At 39.7% G+C, this 20,054-nt stretch overlaps 1 protein-coding gene across 4 annotated transcripts in view; it reads left to right on the forward strand.

Moving 5' to 3' along the window:
• Window positions 1–20,054, forward strand: part of LOC138741195 (golgin subfamily B member 1-like) — a 98,614-nt gene that overhangs the window by 55,874 nt on the left and 22,686 nt on the right. For all 4 annotated transcript variants that reach the window (XR_011343378.1, XM_069894911.1, XM_069894910.1 and 1 more), the window contains 7 exons: window positions 6,236–6,324; window positions 7,882–7,919; window positions 8,647–8,688; window positions 14,906–14,949; window positions 15,679–15,829; window positions 16,937–16,999; window positions 18,349–18,498. Coding sequence is in view for 3 of the 4 variants with exons in the window: in XM_069894911.1 (XP_069751012.1) it covers window positions 6,236–6,324; window positions 7,882–7,919; window positions 8,647–8,688; window positions 14,906–14,949; window positions 15,679–15,829; window positions 16,937–16,999; window positions 18,349–18,498 (577 nt within the window). In the remaining variant the exon portion in view is untranslated. The remainder of the gene's footprint in view (window positions 1–6,235; window positions 6,325–7,881; window positions 7,920–8,646; window positions 8,689–14,905; window positions 14,950–15,678; window positions 15,830–16,936; window positions 17,000–18,348; window positions 18,499–20,054) is intronic.

A 20,054-nucleotide genomic window follows, 5' to 3' on the forward strand; every position in this document is an offset into this window, starting at 1 on the left:
AAAGATTTGCCAACAGGAAGAAATTGCCCAGCATCCCTTATAGTCCAAGGGGAAAAAAAAGAAAAAGAGAGTCCCTCCAGAGTTGCTGAGTGTCCATGGATTCACCTCCAGTTCTCCCACAGCCACAGAGCCTTCAGTCCAATCCATCGCCAACCTGAGCTACAGATCCAAATCATTGATATGAGCAGGAAGCTATCAGTATCCTTGGCACTCTTTCGCATCTCTCTGAAACCTGGTGCCCTTTCAACGAGTCTTAAACAAGCCTCTTGACTGCATTTGCCCACAGCCTGCATAGGTTCCTTGCCTCGAGTCACCAACAGCCTGTGTCTTCTTTAGCATTAGAGCCCCTTACTAATTTGCCACTGTGGTTGCTGTCCCGTAGGGTGATTTCCTTTGCTACTCCTCAAAGGAAGGGAGGTTGGGGTGTTTGCTATCTGGTGCCCAGTGATCAACTGCAACCAATTTTTGCATTTTTAGAAACGGCAAAGGGGGAAATTGCTCACTTGTAGTATTTTCCAAATTGTTCTCCTAACTCCAGCGAGTGAGCCTGATGTGCCATTGCCACAACTCATGGTGGGAACAGTGCACTGACTTTGTATCAGATTAGATCTGGCACTGAGGCCACTGTTTCCTTCATTTTGATGGAGGCAAACAGCTGCTCAGCTCCAACATAAATAGACATGCAAGGCAAGTTGATACTGGGAGGCAAGTGGTAAAACTGACAGCTTGACAATGAATTCTGTGGGAGGAGGACTCCTTTAACAAACCCCTCAGGGTCATTTTATTGGGACCAAAGGCTTGATCTTTGTAGACAGGACAAAAGGGGAATTTTAGAGGATGGTTCTGAATATCTATGAACAATTTTGTGTTTCCTCGTGCCCAAGTTGTGTTCATGAGGAAGCAGAAAACGAAAAAACAAAAATTAACCAATCTCGTCTGCTGCTAAATGGAATTGTGATTATCTGAAATGGTCAGGACTGGGCCCATTTTGGATACATTTTTTTGGAGAACTGGTTATTTTTTAAAACAGCCCAGTAGCAACAGCAAATCACTTGTAACAGTGTTCAAACAACAACAAACAACAAGGGAAGGCTTTTTAAGCATTAAAATGAAGTTTAATTCTCACCAAAAAAAAAAATGCTGGACATCACCGATCACGAAAATTTCTCCACCGACGCCCCGCTCGTGCCAGGAGCCTGAGGGTCCCGCTCCTGCCTGAGAACTTGAGGTCCGCTGCTGCCACCACCGTGGGCCCAAGGTCCCCAGTCGGTTTGGCTCTGAAAACATTTTGGATAAATGAGGATTTTGGATAATTGGAGTCTACTGTATTTGATCTGAAAAGTTCAATCACATTTTAATTTCAAACAAATGGGTGAAACGATAACTGTAGTAACTACTATCCAGAAAAAAAGCCACTCGGAGTCAAAGTGGGCTCTTTACTGTGACGTATATGATTAAATTTTTAACAAAGGCCAGATGCATTTTAAATTGTTTATTAGTGAACACAAAAGGACTCATAATGTGGTAATGGTAACGATAATGTCCTTGCTAACATTTCTAACTATAACGACCAGTCTCTTCAGTAATGTAAAATGTATCGTCCAACAACCAACGTGTACCGTTGAACAGAAAATATCGGAGCCTTACTCACCCACCGTCTATCCCACCATACCAGTCAACACGGGATAACTAACTGCCCCAAATGCACGCAACCCCTGCATGTGCGCCAACCCAAATCAATAGTGCATGTGCACTGGGAGATACCGAACGCGTGCAACCCTGGGATGCCGTTGATGTCTGCAGGCAAACCAACATTGATAAACAATAGGCCTTTGGCTCTTACACCAGTCCCTAAATATTATCTCAAATAATAATTACACAATTTTAAATAACAATCATATATAGTAAATTCTAATATTATGTTGATCTTTTTTCTGCATTCTTCAGAGGTCAGAGGTTACTAGCACATAGCCTTGAAAAGAATGATCTTTACCACCACTCTGGACCAGTAAAGTCTGTGTAGTGGACAAGGGATAAGGTCCAAAAACAACAAAAATAAAGTCAGGCAGTTTTTAGTTTTCTTTCACTGTCACAGCATTATACAAGGAAATTTAAATTCCTCCGGACAGATCTGTGGCTTTTTAACAATAACATGTTATTTTTAGCAGCTTTGTCAAGAAATTCTGTTTCAAGGACACTGTCTCTATTTGCATTCCAATGTGTATTGGGTTGTTCATCATTGTGCTTCTGCAGGTTGAATCAGCCAGAGACACACAGAATCCACTTGATCATCATTTACATCATAAATCACCTTTGATTTCACAGCACTGTTCTGGCCTATTGCTTCAGCACCCCCAGAATATTAGATCCATTGCGAGACCAATCCCATAATGTGATTATTTTCAGTCACCCCGTAACATCCAATATTTTTCTAAGCACCAGCAAAAGTCAAACCAAACTTGATTACATCCACTGGCTTTGAAAGAAAACTTAAAAAACAAGTCACAGATAGGCACAGCTCCCTTTATGTCAGGGACAAAGGGGAATTCCACACCATGAACATTGGCACATATAGTAACAAAAAAGGCATTTGGATTCAAATTCTAATTGGTTGGATTAGGAATAGTTCTGTAAGCACCAATCTTGGCATGCACAATATTCACTTTTCCATATTTCTCTGCTTCTTTGGCTGCATTGGTAGACCAAGCTCTAGTAACCACATAATCTGCACTCCTCTTTTAATCCAGTAAGATTTAAAGTTACAACACTGAACTGACCAGTTCCACCTCCTGGAGAAAGATCACTTTGTAGTTTTTCAGAAATTTTTAGTTTTTGCAGGTAATTTTCTGCAATGTTGACAACTTTGAAGTTTGCTGATCCATGACTCATTTCCAGAACACTAATTCCAACCTCTCTGTAATCGAACAGCTCTTTCTGTGCTTTTGAATTCTGGTAAACAACCACAACTTCTTTCAAAGGGTACTTAATAGGAAGGGTCTTTCTGTCTCGGATCACTCTTCCGAGCTCAATAATTGACTGCATTTGGGCGATTGCTGCCTCAATACGTTTATCAATAACAGATTCCCTTACTTGTGGGAGCATGAGCTAGTAAATGCTTTGATTATCCTTTGATCAACCAGGTGCCTTATGTTCTGGTACACGAGTTCAGTGATAAATGGTATAAAGGGTGCTATCAGCCAGCATGTCAAATAAAACAGCAAGCAATGTTTCCAAAACTCTTTCACAATTCTCAATATCATTTTCACCCTTTAACTTTCTATGATTTATTTGCACATACCAATTTGTGAGAATGTCCACAAATTTGACTAGTCTGGGCACCATAGTGTAGAGTCTATATGTTTCAATTTCTACTTCGAAAAAATGGATTAGGGTTTGTGCAAATGAAAGCATCCATTTATCCATGATGTCACTGACCTCAGCTGTACTTCCATTGAAAATAAATTGAAAACCCTCTTCCTTCTGCAATCTCTGAATATTCTAAATAAGGAATCTGGATACATTGAATCAAGGTAGGAAGTCAACCTTGAGAACATCTCTCTCCTCCTTTAAACTGTAAATTTTCTGCTCTTGCAACAGCCTCAATACATCTGCTCCATAGGTGTTAACAATGTGAATTGGATCTGGCTAATTCTTACATTTTGTGTTAATAGTTGTTATGCAGCAACTGGTAACCAACAATCCCGTAACTGTTCTCGCATGCATCAGCAAAATAATGCAGTTGAGCAGATGTCACCATTGCAAAGTTTGTGGGTTTGAAACATCTGTCAACCATAAAGCTTTCCAGCTTCTGAAGATCCTGAATCCAACACATTCATTCCTGTACTTATTTTTGTTTCTTAAATCGTTTGAACAACTCAGAAAACGATGTTTCAATTGTATTCATTGTAGTGGCGGCTACACTGCTAACTGAAGGATCGCACAACCAGACTGGTTGAGTTCAGTGAGCAAAACTGATTTATTGCAGGCTACCTGACTGGTCTTATACTCCCAGCCCGGACCTGGCTGAGAACCACGCCTGGGGGGCCCCGACGTCACCGGTGCAGAGGTCGAGAGGAAACCCCCCGACGGTGCCATTTTGGCCGGCTGCCCTGCCATGTACGTGACAGGTGGGGCTGGTTCACCTGCCTAATGGTGTACAGCCACACAGCCCCCCCCAGAACCAGCACCAATGCCCTTTTTTGCTGGGCGGCCTTGCTTCTTGGTTTGGGCCTCAACTACTGGCTCGGTGGGGTCGAGGTGGGCTGGCTTTAACCTGTCCACCGTAAACAGTTCCCTCTTACTACCGATGCCCAGTGTGAAAGTGGATCCTGAGCGCTGGATGACTTTGTACGGCCCTTCGTATGGTCTTAGTAGAGGTGCTGTGGACGGGCACTGCCTGATAAAAACTTATTCTGTGGAGTACAGCTCACTGGGGACATAAGATGCCCATGTGCCATGTCTGGGTGTCAGTAGGGGTGTGAAGGAGTCCAACTGGGCCTGGAAGCAGGGAAGTAGACCGTGTGGTGACTGCTGGGGGTTATGAGGTGCGTTGACGAATTCACCAGGTAGGGCTAGTGGTGCACTGTAGACCAGCTCGGCTGATGACGCCTGTAGGTAGTCTTTGGGTGTTGAGCAGATGCCCAGGGCACCCAAGGCACCTCATCCACCCAGTTGGAGCCGGTGAGGCAGGCCATAAGTGCCGACTTAAGGTGGCGGTGCAATCGCTCAACTAGCTCGATTCCCAGCCTGTTGTGAGTTGTGCCCAGAGCACAGAGTGCACTGGGCGCCCCGATCACTGGTGAGATGGCTCGGGACGCTGAACTGGGGAACCTAACCGTTCAAAAGCGCTCGGGAGCAGGAGTCTGTGGAGGCATCTGGCATCGGGATTGCCTCGTGCCAACGAGTGGTGCGGTCTACCACTGTGAAAAGATAACGGTTACCTCGGGAAACGGGTAAGGGTCCGACGATGTCCACATGTATGTGGCTGAACCGTTCCCGGACGTGTTCGAAATCTTGTATGGGCTCTCAGGTGTGCCTGTGTACCTTGGAAAGCTGGCAATGGGTGCAGGTTCTGGCCCAATCTGCTTCCGAATCCAGTGCCAGACGAAACATTCTGCCACCATACGAACTGTGGACCTGATGGAAGGGTAGGAAAGGTCATGGATATGGTGGAAGACTTGCCTGTGCCACTGCTGGTGAACCACTGGACGCGGGTTGCCCATGGAGACATCACAGGACGGTGCCCTCGCCATGAGGAGTCAGGAGGTCCTGGAACCGCAGGCCCGTGATGGCAGTCTCGAAGGCCCGCGTCTCCTCGTCGGACTTCTGGTCCCAGATGAGCTGGTCGAAGTCGAGGCCGGGAATCAGCGCGCAAAATGACCATACCCGCGAACTCCTGTAGCCCCTTGAGGTTGTTGTTGCCCCTTGAGGTTGTCTGGGCGAGGGAACTCCCTGACTGCAGCGACCTTCGTAGCGGCAAGTGTAGCTCCTTCGGCCGTGATGGTATGGCCCAGGAATTACATGGACTCTTTCTCGAACTGGGATTTGGCCGGATTGATCGTTAGGCCGAAGTCGGCCAGTCGGGAGAAGATGGTGCGCAGGTGAGACTTGTGTTGTGCCCGGTCGCTGCTGGCAACAAGGATGTCATCCAGGTAAATGAATACAAAATTCAAATCCCTGCCCACTGTGTCCATAAGGCGCTGGAAAGTCTGGGCGGCGTTCTTGAGCCTGAATGACATGCGTAGGAACCCAAGTCCATAGTCATGTGCACTGGAAGATACTGATTGCGTGCAGCCTCCAGACCCTGCAACGCTGCCGATGCCTATAATCAAACTGACAGTGGTAAACAACAAGCCTTTGGCTCTTACAATAATAATACGTAAAATTGATTAATGCTATTCTCAATGATTCCAACCATTTGCTCCTCATCAAAGGCAAAACTGGATATCAATTATGGAATTGCCAATAGTCTATCATCTCTTATGCAGAAAAATATGCATTTCTCGTCGAAATATCTCATTACTATTTGAAATTGCTGTTTTTCAATATTTAATATAAAACTTCAATATTCATATACAAGTTTTGTCTTCAGGATATCTTTTCAGCGCAGCTATGTTTAACTATGATACACATAGTGCACAAGCCAATGTCTGCAGAGTTGGGAAGAGAGTTTGATTTTAATTTGAAATGTTCTAGAAGGAGTTGTTAATGTTATGGTTTGTGATTCTTTAATTAGTTTTAATTTGAAGAAGATCGCCAGCAAAAAAGAAAAAAAGTACCAAAATTCAGGAAAACGGTCATCAAACTTCCAACAACACCAATTTGGTAAGTAGTTTAACAACAGGTCCATGCATATGCAGCGGCCAATGTTAACTATTTACTAACATTTATATGGTTATGTGCTTTACAGCAAAGTCTGGTGTTTAAAAAGACATTAAAAACAGCTGAAGCCATACATAGATCAAATTGGTTGGTTGAAAATTTAACTTGTGTTGAGAGAGGTGGTGTGAGTGCAGGGTAGACTTTGTTTTGTTGGTATTTGAGAAGTTGGATCCTTGTGACTCATGAGGGAGTTCAGTGTTTACTCAGTGTGGTACATAAAAAGTATAAATTTTATGATAGATCATAATGAGTTTATTTTCTTACACATTGTGTAATGTATATATGCTCAAAATTCTTGAGCTGCAGCTGAACAGGAACTTGTAATGCAAAGCTAAAATAGTAAAATAATTGAATTCAATTAACAAGTCTGGTGTTTAAAAAGACGTTAAAAACAGCTGAAGCCATACATAGATCAAATTGGTTGGTTGAAAATTTAACTTGTGCTGAGAGAGGTGGTGTGAGTGCAGGGTAGACTTTGTTTTGTTGGTATTTGAGAAGTTGGATCCTTGTGACTCATGAGGGAGTTCAGTGTTTACTCAGTGTGGTACATAAAAAGTATAAATTTTATGATAGATCATAATGAGTTTATTTTCTTACACATTGTATAATGTATATATGCTCAAAATTCTTGAGCTGCAGCTGAACAGGAACTTGTAATGCAAAGCTAAAATAGTAAAATAATTAAATTCAATTAAGTACAACAAATAAATGAATGGTAAGTATTAGGGAGCAATAATAACTCACTTTCACGGGTTATCAAGGTCTTAGATTTAAGATATTCGCAAAAAGGGAGAGAATATAGGCAATTCTTTGAGATCTGTCTGCCATTGAAATTACATTTCAGTTTTGACTAATCACCAGCAAACAGTAAGGTACAGCCTGTAACATTAATCATTCTTTTTCTCCCACTGGTACTGCTCAACCCACTGAATTCCTCCAGCAGATAGTGTTTAGCAGTGGAAAGTGAGAGGCAATATTTGCTGGCTGCATCCTTTGCATCTTGCCAGGAGTGAACTGGCTGTTTCCTACTGAGCAAGCCAATAGGTCAGGCCAGGAGAGATGGAATTTGGGAAAGTAGTATGAAAGAGCCAATAGTAAGTCAGAATTTTTATGTTGAGAGCAATGTAGCTGACTTTCAGGATAAAAATTAAACATTTCCTACTGTTTTTTGCCTGGCCTTTAGTGGTCTTAAGATGCAGCTTAAGGAACTTGGCATTCGATAACAGTGGCCAAGCTTACACTGAGTTTGGATCATTTGTGCTTTTCTATTATTATCAAACTGTGGTTCTGAGTAAAGGAGCTTTTCAGGAATCTTAATCAGAATGGCTTTGATCAGCAGATGGATTTATTTTTGAGTCTTGTGTAATAGGTTTAAAACAATAATAAAAGTATGTTTATAATTTCGGGATGAAAGGAAGAGAAATGTTAATTTGATCTTTAATGACTTGGCTACAAGAAGGCCAATATTAGCCTGATGACTTTTGAATTCTTTTAATGCAGATACCCCAAATAGAAAATCTGGTCAAAGTGAATTGAAGGTAAAGTGAATTAATTTCTCATTCTAATTTCATTGAAGAACTGTTGCATTAAAGCTATTTTTTTTCCCCCCCGGTTTTCCTTCATCTTTTATAGTGAAAATTTAGTTTGCTGGTGAAATGTGAACAACCCTTTAACAATGTTTTGGTTACACATCTTGTGTAAAATATATTTGTAAGCATCAAACTTTAAGTGACTCAATTGATATTTATTCCCAGAAATTGGGAAGTCGAGAAATTATATGCAAATAAGTTTAAGAAAATTCTGTAGAAACAAAATTTTAGTGAACACGAGGTTAATGCGTGGAAGAAGTTCCCAATGAATATGTTAAAAGCAGTGTATTAATTGAATGAAGTGCAATTTATACTGAGGGATTATTACCAAGTGTAACTTAACTCCTTTATGGAATGTTGACATCAGAGGGAGGGTTGCTCATCATATGGAAGGAGCCCCCATGTTTGGTAATTTTTAATTTTTAAGCATCATAAGATTTATAAATTAAAGGAAAATATTAATTTGTTATAAGAATGTTTTTAATATTGATGAATAAATACTAAAGGCCTTGTTTTTAGCTCTCCACATTTTAAAAATTGAAATAACACGATTATTCATACTCAAAAACTGTAGTTTTTAAGAGCAATTGCTGATTCATGTTCAGTTGACAGTCGATATCGTAATCTTCATCTGGTTGCTTTCTGAATGTATTTTATTTTTGTGAATTTCTAATAGGATGAAACATTTGGAGCTAGAAAGAAGGAGGGCAAAAATAAGGTATTTTAAAAGTTAATTTGAATGTTAAACTAAAAATATTTTGGATCCCTTCAATCAAAAAAATTAGTTTGATTAGAAAATATGATAGCAATTTCCTTATGCTCTAATTCTTACTCAGTCGAATTATTGATAACCATAAGAATAACCAGATTGATGTATAAAATCCACCTTGTACACTAGAGTACAACCCTGATTCTCTGAAATCCTCAGTTATCCGAAATTTTTTCGGAGCCAAACTCTGTGAACCTCAGGCTCCTGGGCAGGAGTGGAGCCTCGGTGGGGAAGTCTTGGTGATTGGCAGTGGACAGCAATTTTTTTTTTGGAGAGAATTAAACATTATTTTGGTGTTTAAAAAGCCTTATCTTGTTGGTTATTGTTGTTTAAACACTTACAAGTGATTTGCTGTTGCTACTGGGCTGTTTTTTTAGAAAATGACTGGTTCTCCAAAAAAAAAACGTTGATCTGAAACGGGCCTGGTCCCGACCATTTTTGATTATCGGGGTTGAACTGTACTTTTAGGAACGATGTCTGCCATCCATTGCGTGACTCCAGACCTTTATGATTGTCTCTTAAATGCCCTGTTATATGTTATATGGCCAATGAGATGTTCACTGCACCCAAATTGAAAATGAATTTGGAACTTGCACCAGCCTAGGAACCACTCTCTGACAAGGCAAAGTTGCTTGCATCTTGTGCAAACCAGGAGAGTTGTACCTCAAACCCATCAAGCAGCAGGTCTAACATTGTCATTGTCACAAAATCGTAACTTGCAAACAGCAAACGAGACTAATCTATTGTCGTCTCAGAGATTCACTTGGATGGTAGCACAGTTATATGCTGCAGGAGGAGAATCCCATGATTGATTTAAAATCCTAGGATCTGACGTGACATCGTCAGAAATGGAAAACAAGCCTCTTCATGATTACCACCGATTTCCCCTCCTTCAACTCGTGTATTAGTGATCCATCAAGTGGAATATTTAGCAAAAAAAATCTACATGGGTTGATCTTCAGTGTCCATGCGTAAGATTGGATTGGTTGAACCAGTACAGTACGTTTCCTATTATCTGAAATGCTTGGGACTGGGCGAGTGTCGGTTAACTGCATTTTCCAGATTTCTGAGAAATGGCTTTAAGCCGCCTAATTTAAGCAGCAGAATGCTTGTATTGGCAGTTGCTGATCCCGACACCTCCCCACTGCCATCGCTGAACCCTGCCCAGGAGCCCGAGGTACCCGTTCTGATCCCAGCACAGTAGCATCAGCTTAATACCTGTATCAGCAGTTAAAACAACAATGAACAAGGGAAGGTTTTTCAAGGATGAAATAAAGTTTAATCTTTACCAAAAAAACCACACAAACTCTTCTAGTAAAAATAAGATACATGAGAATTTCTGCTCGGAAGGTTTATCAAGCATGAAATAAAGTTTAAATCTTACCAAAAAACATGATCTCTGCTTACAAAAATAAGATAATTCAGTAACATTCAAAATGGTGTTAACAGAGCACTGAGTACATAAGAGCTCCATTGGATTCAAAATGGTGCTAACAGTATGTCAGAGTCCCACATGGCAGGTAAAAACTTGTGTCGTCATGACGATATTAAATTTTTGTGGATGAGAATTTTAGTAAAGTGGTTTTCAGATAATCGGAAACCTATATTGACAATTGACAAAGCTTAGAGTCCTGAACGATGAGGCTGTCATTCAAGGTTTGTGCAAATAGAGTTGTAGAGCTCAGAAATTCACTCTTGATACCCCACCCCCCCAACACCCCATATCCATGCTACCCATCATATCTATCTTCCCTAAACCCATTTACTGATACATTAGATACCTTCCAGTCTCTTGGTGATTTTTGTCTCAATGGTGCTTAAATATCCCTGATTCTTTCTTTTTCAGGTAGCCCCTTCCAGATTCTCTCTCAACCTCTTGTTTCACTTTAAACCTTTGTCCATTTATCTTGCATCCCCACTATGGGGGATGTCTACCTTATCTATACCCTCATAATTTTACGAACCTCTCAGGTCACCCCTCAGCTGCCTTCCCCCATCTAGTCTCACTTTATAATTGTAATGCTCCAATTCAGGCAACATCCCAGTGGATACAAGTTGGGAAATGGTCTGACAGGTGCCAGATAACATTTGTACTACCGAAGAGTCGAGATCACTCTTCCAACAGTGACTAAACGCTACCCTTGGTGTAGAAAAAATACTAGAATCTATTACTAAAGATTTGGGTGCAAAAGTTGCAGATATCACAGACTGGAAAGTTGCAAAGGAATATCAATGTGTACGAGTTGAACATGGTGAAAAGGCAGGAGAATGGGGTTGAGAGGGAAAATAGATCAGCCATGATATGAATGGCAGAGCAGACTTAATGGATCAAATGACCCAATTCCACTCCTACATCTTAAGGTCTTAATGAGTGTGCAGATGGAATACAATGTGGAAAAATGTGAAAATGTCCAATTTTATAAAGGGGAAAAAAAACATTTAAATAATGAGAAATTGCAGAGGGATCAAGATGTCCTACTGTATGAATCACAAAAGATAAGTTTTTTTTGTTTCACAATAATAATTGTGCTCACTTTGAATAACCCATAGTTTAAAAGGTATATTGCCTTTAAATCTTTATTTTAAACTTTTGGCACCTTTTATCTTACTAATTTCATTCCCCTTTTTACCAAGTCATGCATTTCTTATCTCTGTCCATTTCATTTTCTATTCTCCATCTCTCATTTCTGCGCATGCTCCTCTTTGATTTTCTCTTACATTGTTATTGGCAGCAATTGTTCCACAAAAATCTCTGATCTAGCTATGGATTATCTGATGTCTGCTCACTTGGAATTTGATGAGGTTTAACAGCAGTTCTCTTGGTGAACTGCTTTGAAATTGAAGTAGTCCCATCTGTGCAAGTGACATGTTTAATAGAGTAATAATAAGGTGATCAGGTTCAGACTAATATTGAAGAAATTTTATCACAACATATTGAGTGGCCGCTGCACAGTTAAATATAGAAATGAGAGGTTGCTGATGGTAGTTCCTGAGCTAGATTATCTGATATATTAGTAATACATGCAAGCTATTCTTATGCAAGGGTTGGACATTGGAAGCATTGTTAAATGAGCTTTATTTGAGGATTTATTGTAGAACTAAGCCATACTTACAGTTCAACAATCTTAGCACTAATAAAACAAATTTTAAATTGTCTTTCCCTGTGACAATTTCAAAATTCTACATCAAATTTATTTTACTTTTTCAATGATCCTCAAATATCAATTTCTCTCAATTATTACTTTATTATTATTCTCTTTGCATTTTATACTGATCACTCTATAAAATTATTAAAAAATTTAATATTTTTGCTGTCCATGGGTATGCTTCAGGGTGATGAAAACAGTGGAATGACTGAGGTAATTGTAGTGTCTGCAGTAAGACACAAAGGTGAAATATACGTCTCAAAGATCTCTCAATCTTTGTGTGCTGTTAAGTTATTTGTGGATGAAAGATTTGGGCTACTGTCCCAGCTCTCAAAGGAAAATGAGAGGAAGAACAGTTTTATGGATATTTGTTCATTTGTTCGTTCCCCCCTCCCTCCACCCCTCCCTCCACCCCTCCCTCCACCCCTCCCTCCACCCCTCTCTCCACCCCTCCCTCCACCCCTCCCTCCACCCCTCCCTCCACCCCTCCCTCCACCCCTCCCTCCTCCCCTCCCTCCACCCCTCCCTCCACCCCTCCCTCCACCCCTCCCTCCACCCCTCCCTCCACATCCAATAATGCAGAGTACATGTGGATTATATATGTTAAAAGTCAAAAAATGTACATTGCATTTATATCATTTCATCCAATGTACTCCACATTTTAATCAAACAGATTATATAGTATTGATATTATAAAAAATGGAAAGTCTAAACCCACTACCAAGAAAGAAGCTGGCCGAAAAAAGAAAGACAGAATTTTTATCTCATTAGTCAACATTTCTACCTTCATAGCAAATCAAAGATTATAAAAGAGTCCCCACAGTGTCTGAAATTTTAAATTCAAATCAGAAATTGTGCATCTAATCTTTAAGTTAAACATGACATGACATACATAATTAGGCGGGGTAACACCCCTCCATCTGAGCAACACCACCCACCTAACCATAAGAGAAATAAAAGTCCATGTAGCTCAGATGTCATTAACATTATGTCATTCTCTTCAACAATACCAAATAAAGCAGTTTAGGTATTTGGTTTGAAATTAACTTCAAAATTGCAGAGAAAGTTTGAAATACTTTGTTCCAATATTTCTCAAGACTGGCATGTTCAGAACATATGAATTAATTATTTCCATTGATGCATTTATCACAATGAGGTGATACATCCACTTCAAAATGAGATAGTTTGACTTCAGGCATGTGAGCCCAATGGACTACTTTAAATTGTAGGAAAGAGTGGTGGACTCATAAAGAAGAGGTATTAACCAATTTGAAAATTATATTCTAAGTTTCTTCAGCTGTAGGTCCTGTTCCCAGGCTTTTTAAATTTTATCTGAGGGAGCCTCTCTTGTTCCCAACATAAATGTTAGATATTTAATCATTATAGAAAGGTTATAAATTTAAAAATTACCCCAATTAAAAACTTAAAAAGAATGGAGGTTTAGCTTTACCAAACTTAATGTTTTATTATTGGGCAGTCAGTATATGAAACCTTTGTTTTGGTTATAATAACTGTGAAGACTGTCCAATATGGATATCTCTGGAATCTAATTTGCAGACGATGCCACTTTAGTTGCCCATTCAGAGCCAGCTCTTCAGCGCTTGACGTCTTGCTTTGCGGAAACTGCCAAAGTGTTTGGTCTGGAAGTCAGCCTGAAGAAAACTGAGGTCCTCCATCAGCCAGCTCCCCACCATGACTACCAGCCCCCCCACATCTCCATCGGGCACACAAAACTCAAAACGGTCAACCAGTTTACCTATCTCGGCTGCACCATTTCTTCGGATGCAAGGATCGACAACGAGATAGACAACAGACTCGCCAAGGCAAATAGCACCTTTGGAAGACTACACAAAAGAGTCTGGAAAAACAACCAACTGAAAAACCTCACAAAGATAAGCGTATACAGAGCCGTTGTCATACCCACACTCCTGTTTGGCTCCGAATCATGGGTCCTCTACCGGCATCATCTACAGCTCCTAGAATGCTTCCACCAGCGTTGTCTCCGCTCCATCCTCAATATCCATTGGAGCGCTTTCATCCCTAACGTCGAAGTACTGGAGATGGCAGAGGCCGACAGCATCGAGTCCACGCTGCTGAAGATCCAGCTGCGCTGGGTGGGTCACGTCTCCAGAATGGAGGACCATCGCCTTCCCAAGATCGTGTTATATGGCGAGCTCTCCACTGGCCACCGTGACAGAGGTGCACCAAAGAAAAGGTACAAGGACTGCCTAAAGAAATCTCTTGGTGTCTGCCACATTGACCACCGCCAGTGGGCTGATATCGCCTCAAACCGTGCATCTTGGCGCCTCACAGTTTGGCGGGCAGCAACCTCCTTTGAAGAAGACCGCAGAGCCCACCTCACTGACAAAAGGCAAAGGAGGAAAAACCCAACACCCAACCCCAACCAACCAATTTTCCCCTGCAGCCGCTGCAACCGTGTCTGCCTGTCCCGCTTCGGACTTGTCAGTCACAAACGAGCCTGCAGCTGACGTGGACTTTTACCCCCTCCATAAATCTTCGTCCGCAAAGCCAAGCCAAAGAAGAAAGAATTCTGTTACAAAATTTTCTCTAATTTCTCTTCTTGGATCCTCTTCCTAGATCTCTAAATAAATTAACTAATAATCCTGTGGTTAAACATACTTTGAGTATATGGATACAATTAGAAAACATTTTGGTTTAATGAGATTGTACTCTCTCTAGTCATATTTTTCTAATTATTTCTTTAAGCCATCTACTACTCATTTTTTTTCGTTATATATTACAGATTAGAGATGTTTTACAATCTCAATTACATACATTTTCTAAAAGGGATATTAGTTCTAATTGTGGAAGTGCAATATGCTAAGAACTTATCCACACAGTTGTATTTGAAAAACCAGAGACCTTATACTTGTTGCCAAGAATAAACATCTGTCTTTCTGTAAAATTAATATTCATTATCATAATTATTAGTTGATATGCTTGACCTGTTGTTTAGAATACATTCTAATTTTTATTTGCACGTTCTTCCCCACCTTCAGAAAAATAGAGGACCTTCAAATGAATGGATAAAAAATAATAGTGGGTAAGAATTTTAATTTTGTTAAAAGAACTATTGGTATTTAAACAAGTCATCTTTGAGTAGTGGTTATGTTGTAATAAACCATTTAGCTTTTTTTTGGGGGCTGATGGTTCCAACACAATTGGGAATGGTATCGTTGCATGCTATTGTACATTAACAAAAGTAAATGGGATGAATTGCATCTCCCCCCTGCCCATCCATATTTATCTGGGTGAAAGTGGACTGCTTGTCCTCAGCTATTGTACTCCTCACATCTGACTGTGAGCACGTTGAATATTTGTGAAAGTAAATCCAAATCTGCGGAATGCTGGCCATCTGTCAGTGTGATTTCACCCTGCTAAATTCTCAATAGTGACACCATAGAAATAGAATATTTCCTATTCCTTCAAATCACATTCTTTAATTACTAGGTTGACGTGTTAAAGTATTTTTGTAGACTATTGTGAAAAACTTCACAGATGATGAAACTGGCAGTTGTTGAAGTAGACAAGGAGCTTTTGGATTCAAAATTAAGGTCTTAATGGGAATCCAGCATTACTCTGTGTGTATGTAGTCTAGAAAAAGCAAAGGCAACATTTATCAGGAGTGATGACTGCTGAGATGACAGCAGTCATGTAAATATATTTTAATTTCATAGTTGAAGGGATAAATTCTTATTTCTCAATTAAGTTATCTGCACTTTAGGTTATTCTGTAGAGACTGAGTTAAGAAGAAAAAAATTACATTTTTCAGGTATTTGGAAGAGGCCACAGCAGAAGTGCGTGAAAACAATGACATGAATTCGAAAATGGAAAATTATTGCCAAAAAGAGGAAAAGATGCAAAACTCAATTTCAAAAACGGATATTGATGATGTTCTTCAAGATGAGCTTTCCTCACTTAATGTGAGTTCAAATTTCAATAAAAAGCTTAAATGCAAAATTAAACCAAATGGGATGTCATACAAAAAAAAAACAATTGAATGTTTTTTGTATGTGGAGGGAAGTAGATGATTGTCTGCATTAAACTCTCCACGTTTTCTTCTATGGGAGCCAGGAATAAATCAAATGGACAGTCACAAAATAACTAGCCATCCAACTCCTTACTAACAATAAATATATTGACATTCATAGATGTGAAAGAGAATGAAAAGAAGCAGATTAACTCTGAGGATTCAAAATTGAAAATTAGCAGTGTGGAAGTGAGATAAATGAATTATGTTCTTAATTATCTTTTATTCATTTGAAACCTGTTTCCCTATTTACTATGACCAATTTATGACCAATCTCCTAACCATTTTTCTCCATGTCCCTTAATAAATTGGCTAATAATTCATCCATGTCAGAGGTTACATTGACAATAACCATGAGTGAAAAGAGTGTGATACTTCTTCCTTGAAAAGCATAATTCTACCTACAAGAATTCCTTGAATCTGCTGATTTTTAAAAAAAACTTCATGCCATTTCATCCTCCCTAAGTACAGCTAATATTTGAACTGTGCATAAGTTTGATGCCTTATTAAGAAAAGGATATCTTCCTGGCTTGGTAAAAATGATTTTTTTTATCCATCTGTCATGGCTATTTACTGAAAATAGTTCAGAAACTATTGTTTCCCTTATTGCTTTGCACAGGATTTAACTGACTGGTGGATGGTAATTTTAATTGATACTGTTGTTTTCTGCAGAGCTTTGCTTTTCCTCTTCTCCACATTAATGTGGAGGAAAAAAATGGCATGTTCATTTGGAAAAAATAATGCAGTGTTTAGTGATTATAGCCCTTCAGGCCTGATAGCCATTTGATAGAGTATGGACAATGCTGTGCCTAATGGAATATTTTCTTGTCTGATCCATGTATTCTTTTTTTTTTCAGCACTAAGAAATCACCACATTACAACATTTTGGTGAAAAGTTGATCAATAATTTGAAATGCACATGTTAAATTAATGTCTGGGAAACCACATGGTTTGGTATTATTTACAAAATATGTATTGATTTTTTTTAACTTTGTATTAGAACATAAAGACTTGTGATGCAGCAGTACTTACTGATCCAATCAAACCTTTTGAAAGCAAAAAGGTAAAATTTGAAACTACAGATTTTTTTTTATTTCAGAATGTTTTGCATGTTAGCAACATGAAATTAAAAAAAAATTGGAATTGAGCCTCTGACATTGTTGGTCTGCAGCATTTAGGCTCTCGGGTTTACTTTAATCAAAAAGCGTTAAGTGGAAGACGCTTTAAATCTAAAAAAAACTAGAAAATGGTGGCAGTGTTGTTTTATGTTGGTTCATCAACCTGAAACACTAACTTTGTTGCAATACACAAATGTGCTGAAAAATCTTAGCAGAATGGTCATTGTTTACTAAATTACAGTGTTGTGACCACTGAAAAGCTTGGTCACAGGAAATCTTGTGGGCAAATTGTCAATACTGTAGTTGGGTTAATTGTTGGGTTTTATCAGCAATCTACAAAAGTCTAGTGAAACTCAACAGATCCTGTCTGCAGCATGCATGTGAAGTAATAGGCTATCAACATTTTGGGCCTGAGCCCTTTGCTGAGAATGTGGAAAAACTGGTAGACACTTGAATAAAAATGTGTGGGGAGAGGAGGGAAGAAGGGGAAGGAGTGCAGGCTAACAGGTCAGAGGTAATTGGTGGGAGGATGGAAGAGAAAAAAGCAAAGACATTATAGGGGGAAAGACCAGAGGGCTAAGAAGGGTAGCTCTATAATAGGAGAAGGAAGGGAAAGGAGTGAATAACTAGAGGAAAGGAGAGAGGGATAGGGAAAGAGAGACCAGGGAGGGGGTTTAAGGAAATTGAAGTCACTGTTGGATGTGGAAGCTGGTGGAGAAGTAAGGACAATGTGAACCCTATACTTGTTGTGCATTGGTGTCTTTTCTTTGGGGGGGGGGGGGCATGTGTGGCAGGGAAGACAGAGAGAGAGAATCAGGGCAGATTCAGAGAATTTTCTGTTTTAGTGTCTTGAGATTTAATGTCTGAACCCTATTCTCTATGCCATATTTTCCTCTAGGACGATATAGAGAAAAATAGGACAATGTGTTGTGTCTAAATGTAAAGGACTTTTTAAAAAAGATGACAGATATGTATATTTTCTTGTATTCAACTGCTGAATGATTATAATCTTAGTGATCATATTATGAATAATTTAGAGATCCAGCATGGTAACCAGCCCGTCTGGCCCATGAACCCATGCTGCCCAAATACACTCGTATAACTTATAAACCTACTAATCCCATATATCTTTGGACTATATAAGTAATATTTCTGGTGGCATGTTGACAGCTTAAATATGATGTGGTAAGAGAGTCTCTCTCTTCCCCTCTCCCCAGTTTGTCTAATTAACTATTTCACATCAATGGTTGTTCTAAAGGAAATCCAAATTATATGTTTATTGTTTATTTTACAGAAAACGTTTATGATTCTATATCATGAGAAAACTCACCTTTTGAAGAGCTATGAGAAATCTCAAAATGTGCATGATCAACTTTGTTCTGCTACCCAGAATGAAATCAAAACCTGCAAGGAAAAGCATGAGCAACTTTTGTTCAATGAGAAGGTAGCACTACTCTTATTCCAAAAATCTAAAGTTTACTGTTTCAAGGATAAGCATGAGATATCCTGTTATTTAGTTGAAGCACATTAGATTCAAGATTATTTTACTGCCATGTAATAAAACCAAAAATGTGATATTACACAAAATTCCCTTTAGAATTCCCAGCAGAAATTCACCTCCAGCACCCTCACAGCGAAACAGACTTCAGTCCAAACCTTCAGCAACCCCCTGCTCCCGATGCAAGCCTCTGACATGATCAGGAAGCTTCCAACACCCTCACAGCGAAACAGATTTCAGTCCAAACCTTCAGCAACCCCCTGCTCCCGATGCAAGCCTCTGACATGATCAGGAAGCTTCCAGCACCCTCACAGCGAAACAGACTTCAGTCCAAACCTTCAGCAACCCCCTGCTCCCGATGCAAGCCTCTGACATGATCAGGAAGCTTCCAGCACCCTCACAGCGAAACAGACTTCAGTCCAAACCTTCAGCAACCCCCTGTTCCCGATGCAAGCCTCTGACATGATCAGGAAGCTTCCAGCACCCTCTTGAGCCCCAGTTCTGATACCCGGTACCCTTTTAGCCAGTCTTCTGCAGCCTCGAGTCACCAATAGCCCACCGCCTGTGTGTTTTGTCAGTGACAGAGCCCCTTGCTGGTCAGAATTGGATGCTTTGGCGCTATACATTTTGACGAAAAAATACTTTTGTAGCTGTAGAGCGTGTCAAAAGAACCAAAGAGTTGTTGATCCAAACCAAGGCTTTTATTAACTAAAAGACTGGAGCATATCACAAGTAGGTCGACCTGGTCTGTCTAGGAGCAATCCTTTAAGACCTGCCAGTTGGTGTGGCTACGCTCTCAGCCAATCACAGTCATCCTACACTACAATCTGTACATATACACATTGGTGATGGAATCTGTATTATCACAGTAGCCCTTTGGATATTTTGGAGCCCACAGTTTGATACTGGCCTATCTCCCCCACCCCACTCACTGTCTGCACTGCCTGAACACCTGGTGTTTCAGAAACTCCCTACCTGCAGGAAACTGCTCCTCTGGTGGCATTGGCAGCAGCAGATGTAGCAGTAGTTGTTATTAATAATATATTGCAGGATACATATAATTATATGTATGTGCATGCAAGTTTTGTTAATAATACCTATCTGTGCCCTATCACTTGTACTGAGGGTTGTGATTATAGACTGCTCTGTTTGGTTAATGGTGGGTTTTACTTTCGATTCGTTTTTATTGAAATTTCTTGTCAAAGCGTGAGCGACATGCAGAGAAAACGGATACAGTGGTTATAGTCAGAGTGGTTGTAGTGAGTTGCACCAGATGCGTGGAACAAAGAATCTTGAAGATGGTATGTGGAGAGAGAGAACCATAGATTAATTTTTTAATAAACAATATGTAATAATTTTTATGACAACTGGGTTTCTTTTAATGAGTATTTTAAATTATTAAATAATTTTAGATTCAATTAATTATATATTCCATTATATGTAATTAGACTTACAATAAATATAATAAATGTTACAATTTACCAAAAGCCCTTGTTTTTGAT

This window comes from Narcine bancroftii, chromosome 8 (genome assembly GCF_036971445.1).
Source record: "Narcine bancroftii isolate sNarBan1 chromosome 8, sNarBan1.hap1, whole genome shotgun sequence".
In the NCBI taxonomy this organism is placed as follows: Eukaryota; Metazoa; Chordata; class Chondrichthyes; order Torpediniformes; family Narcinidae; genus Narcine; species Narcine bancroftii.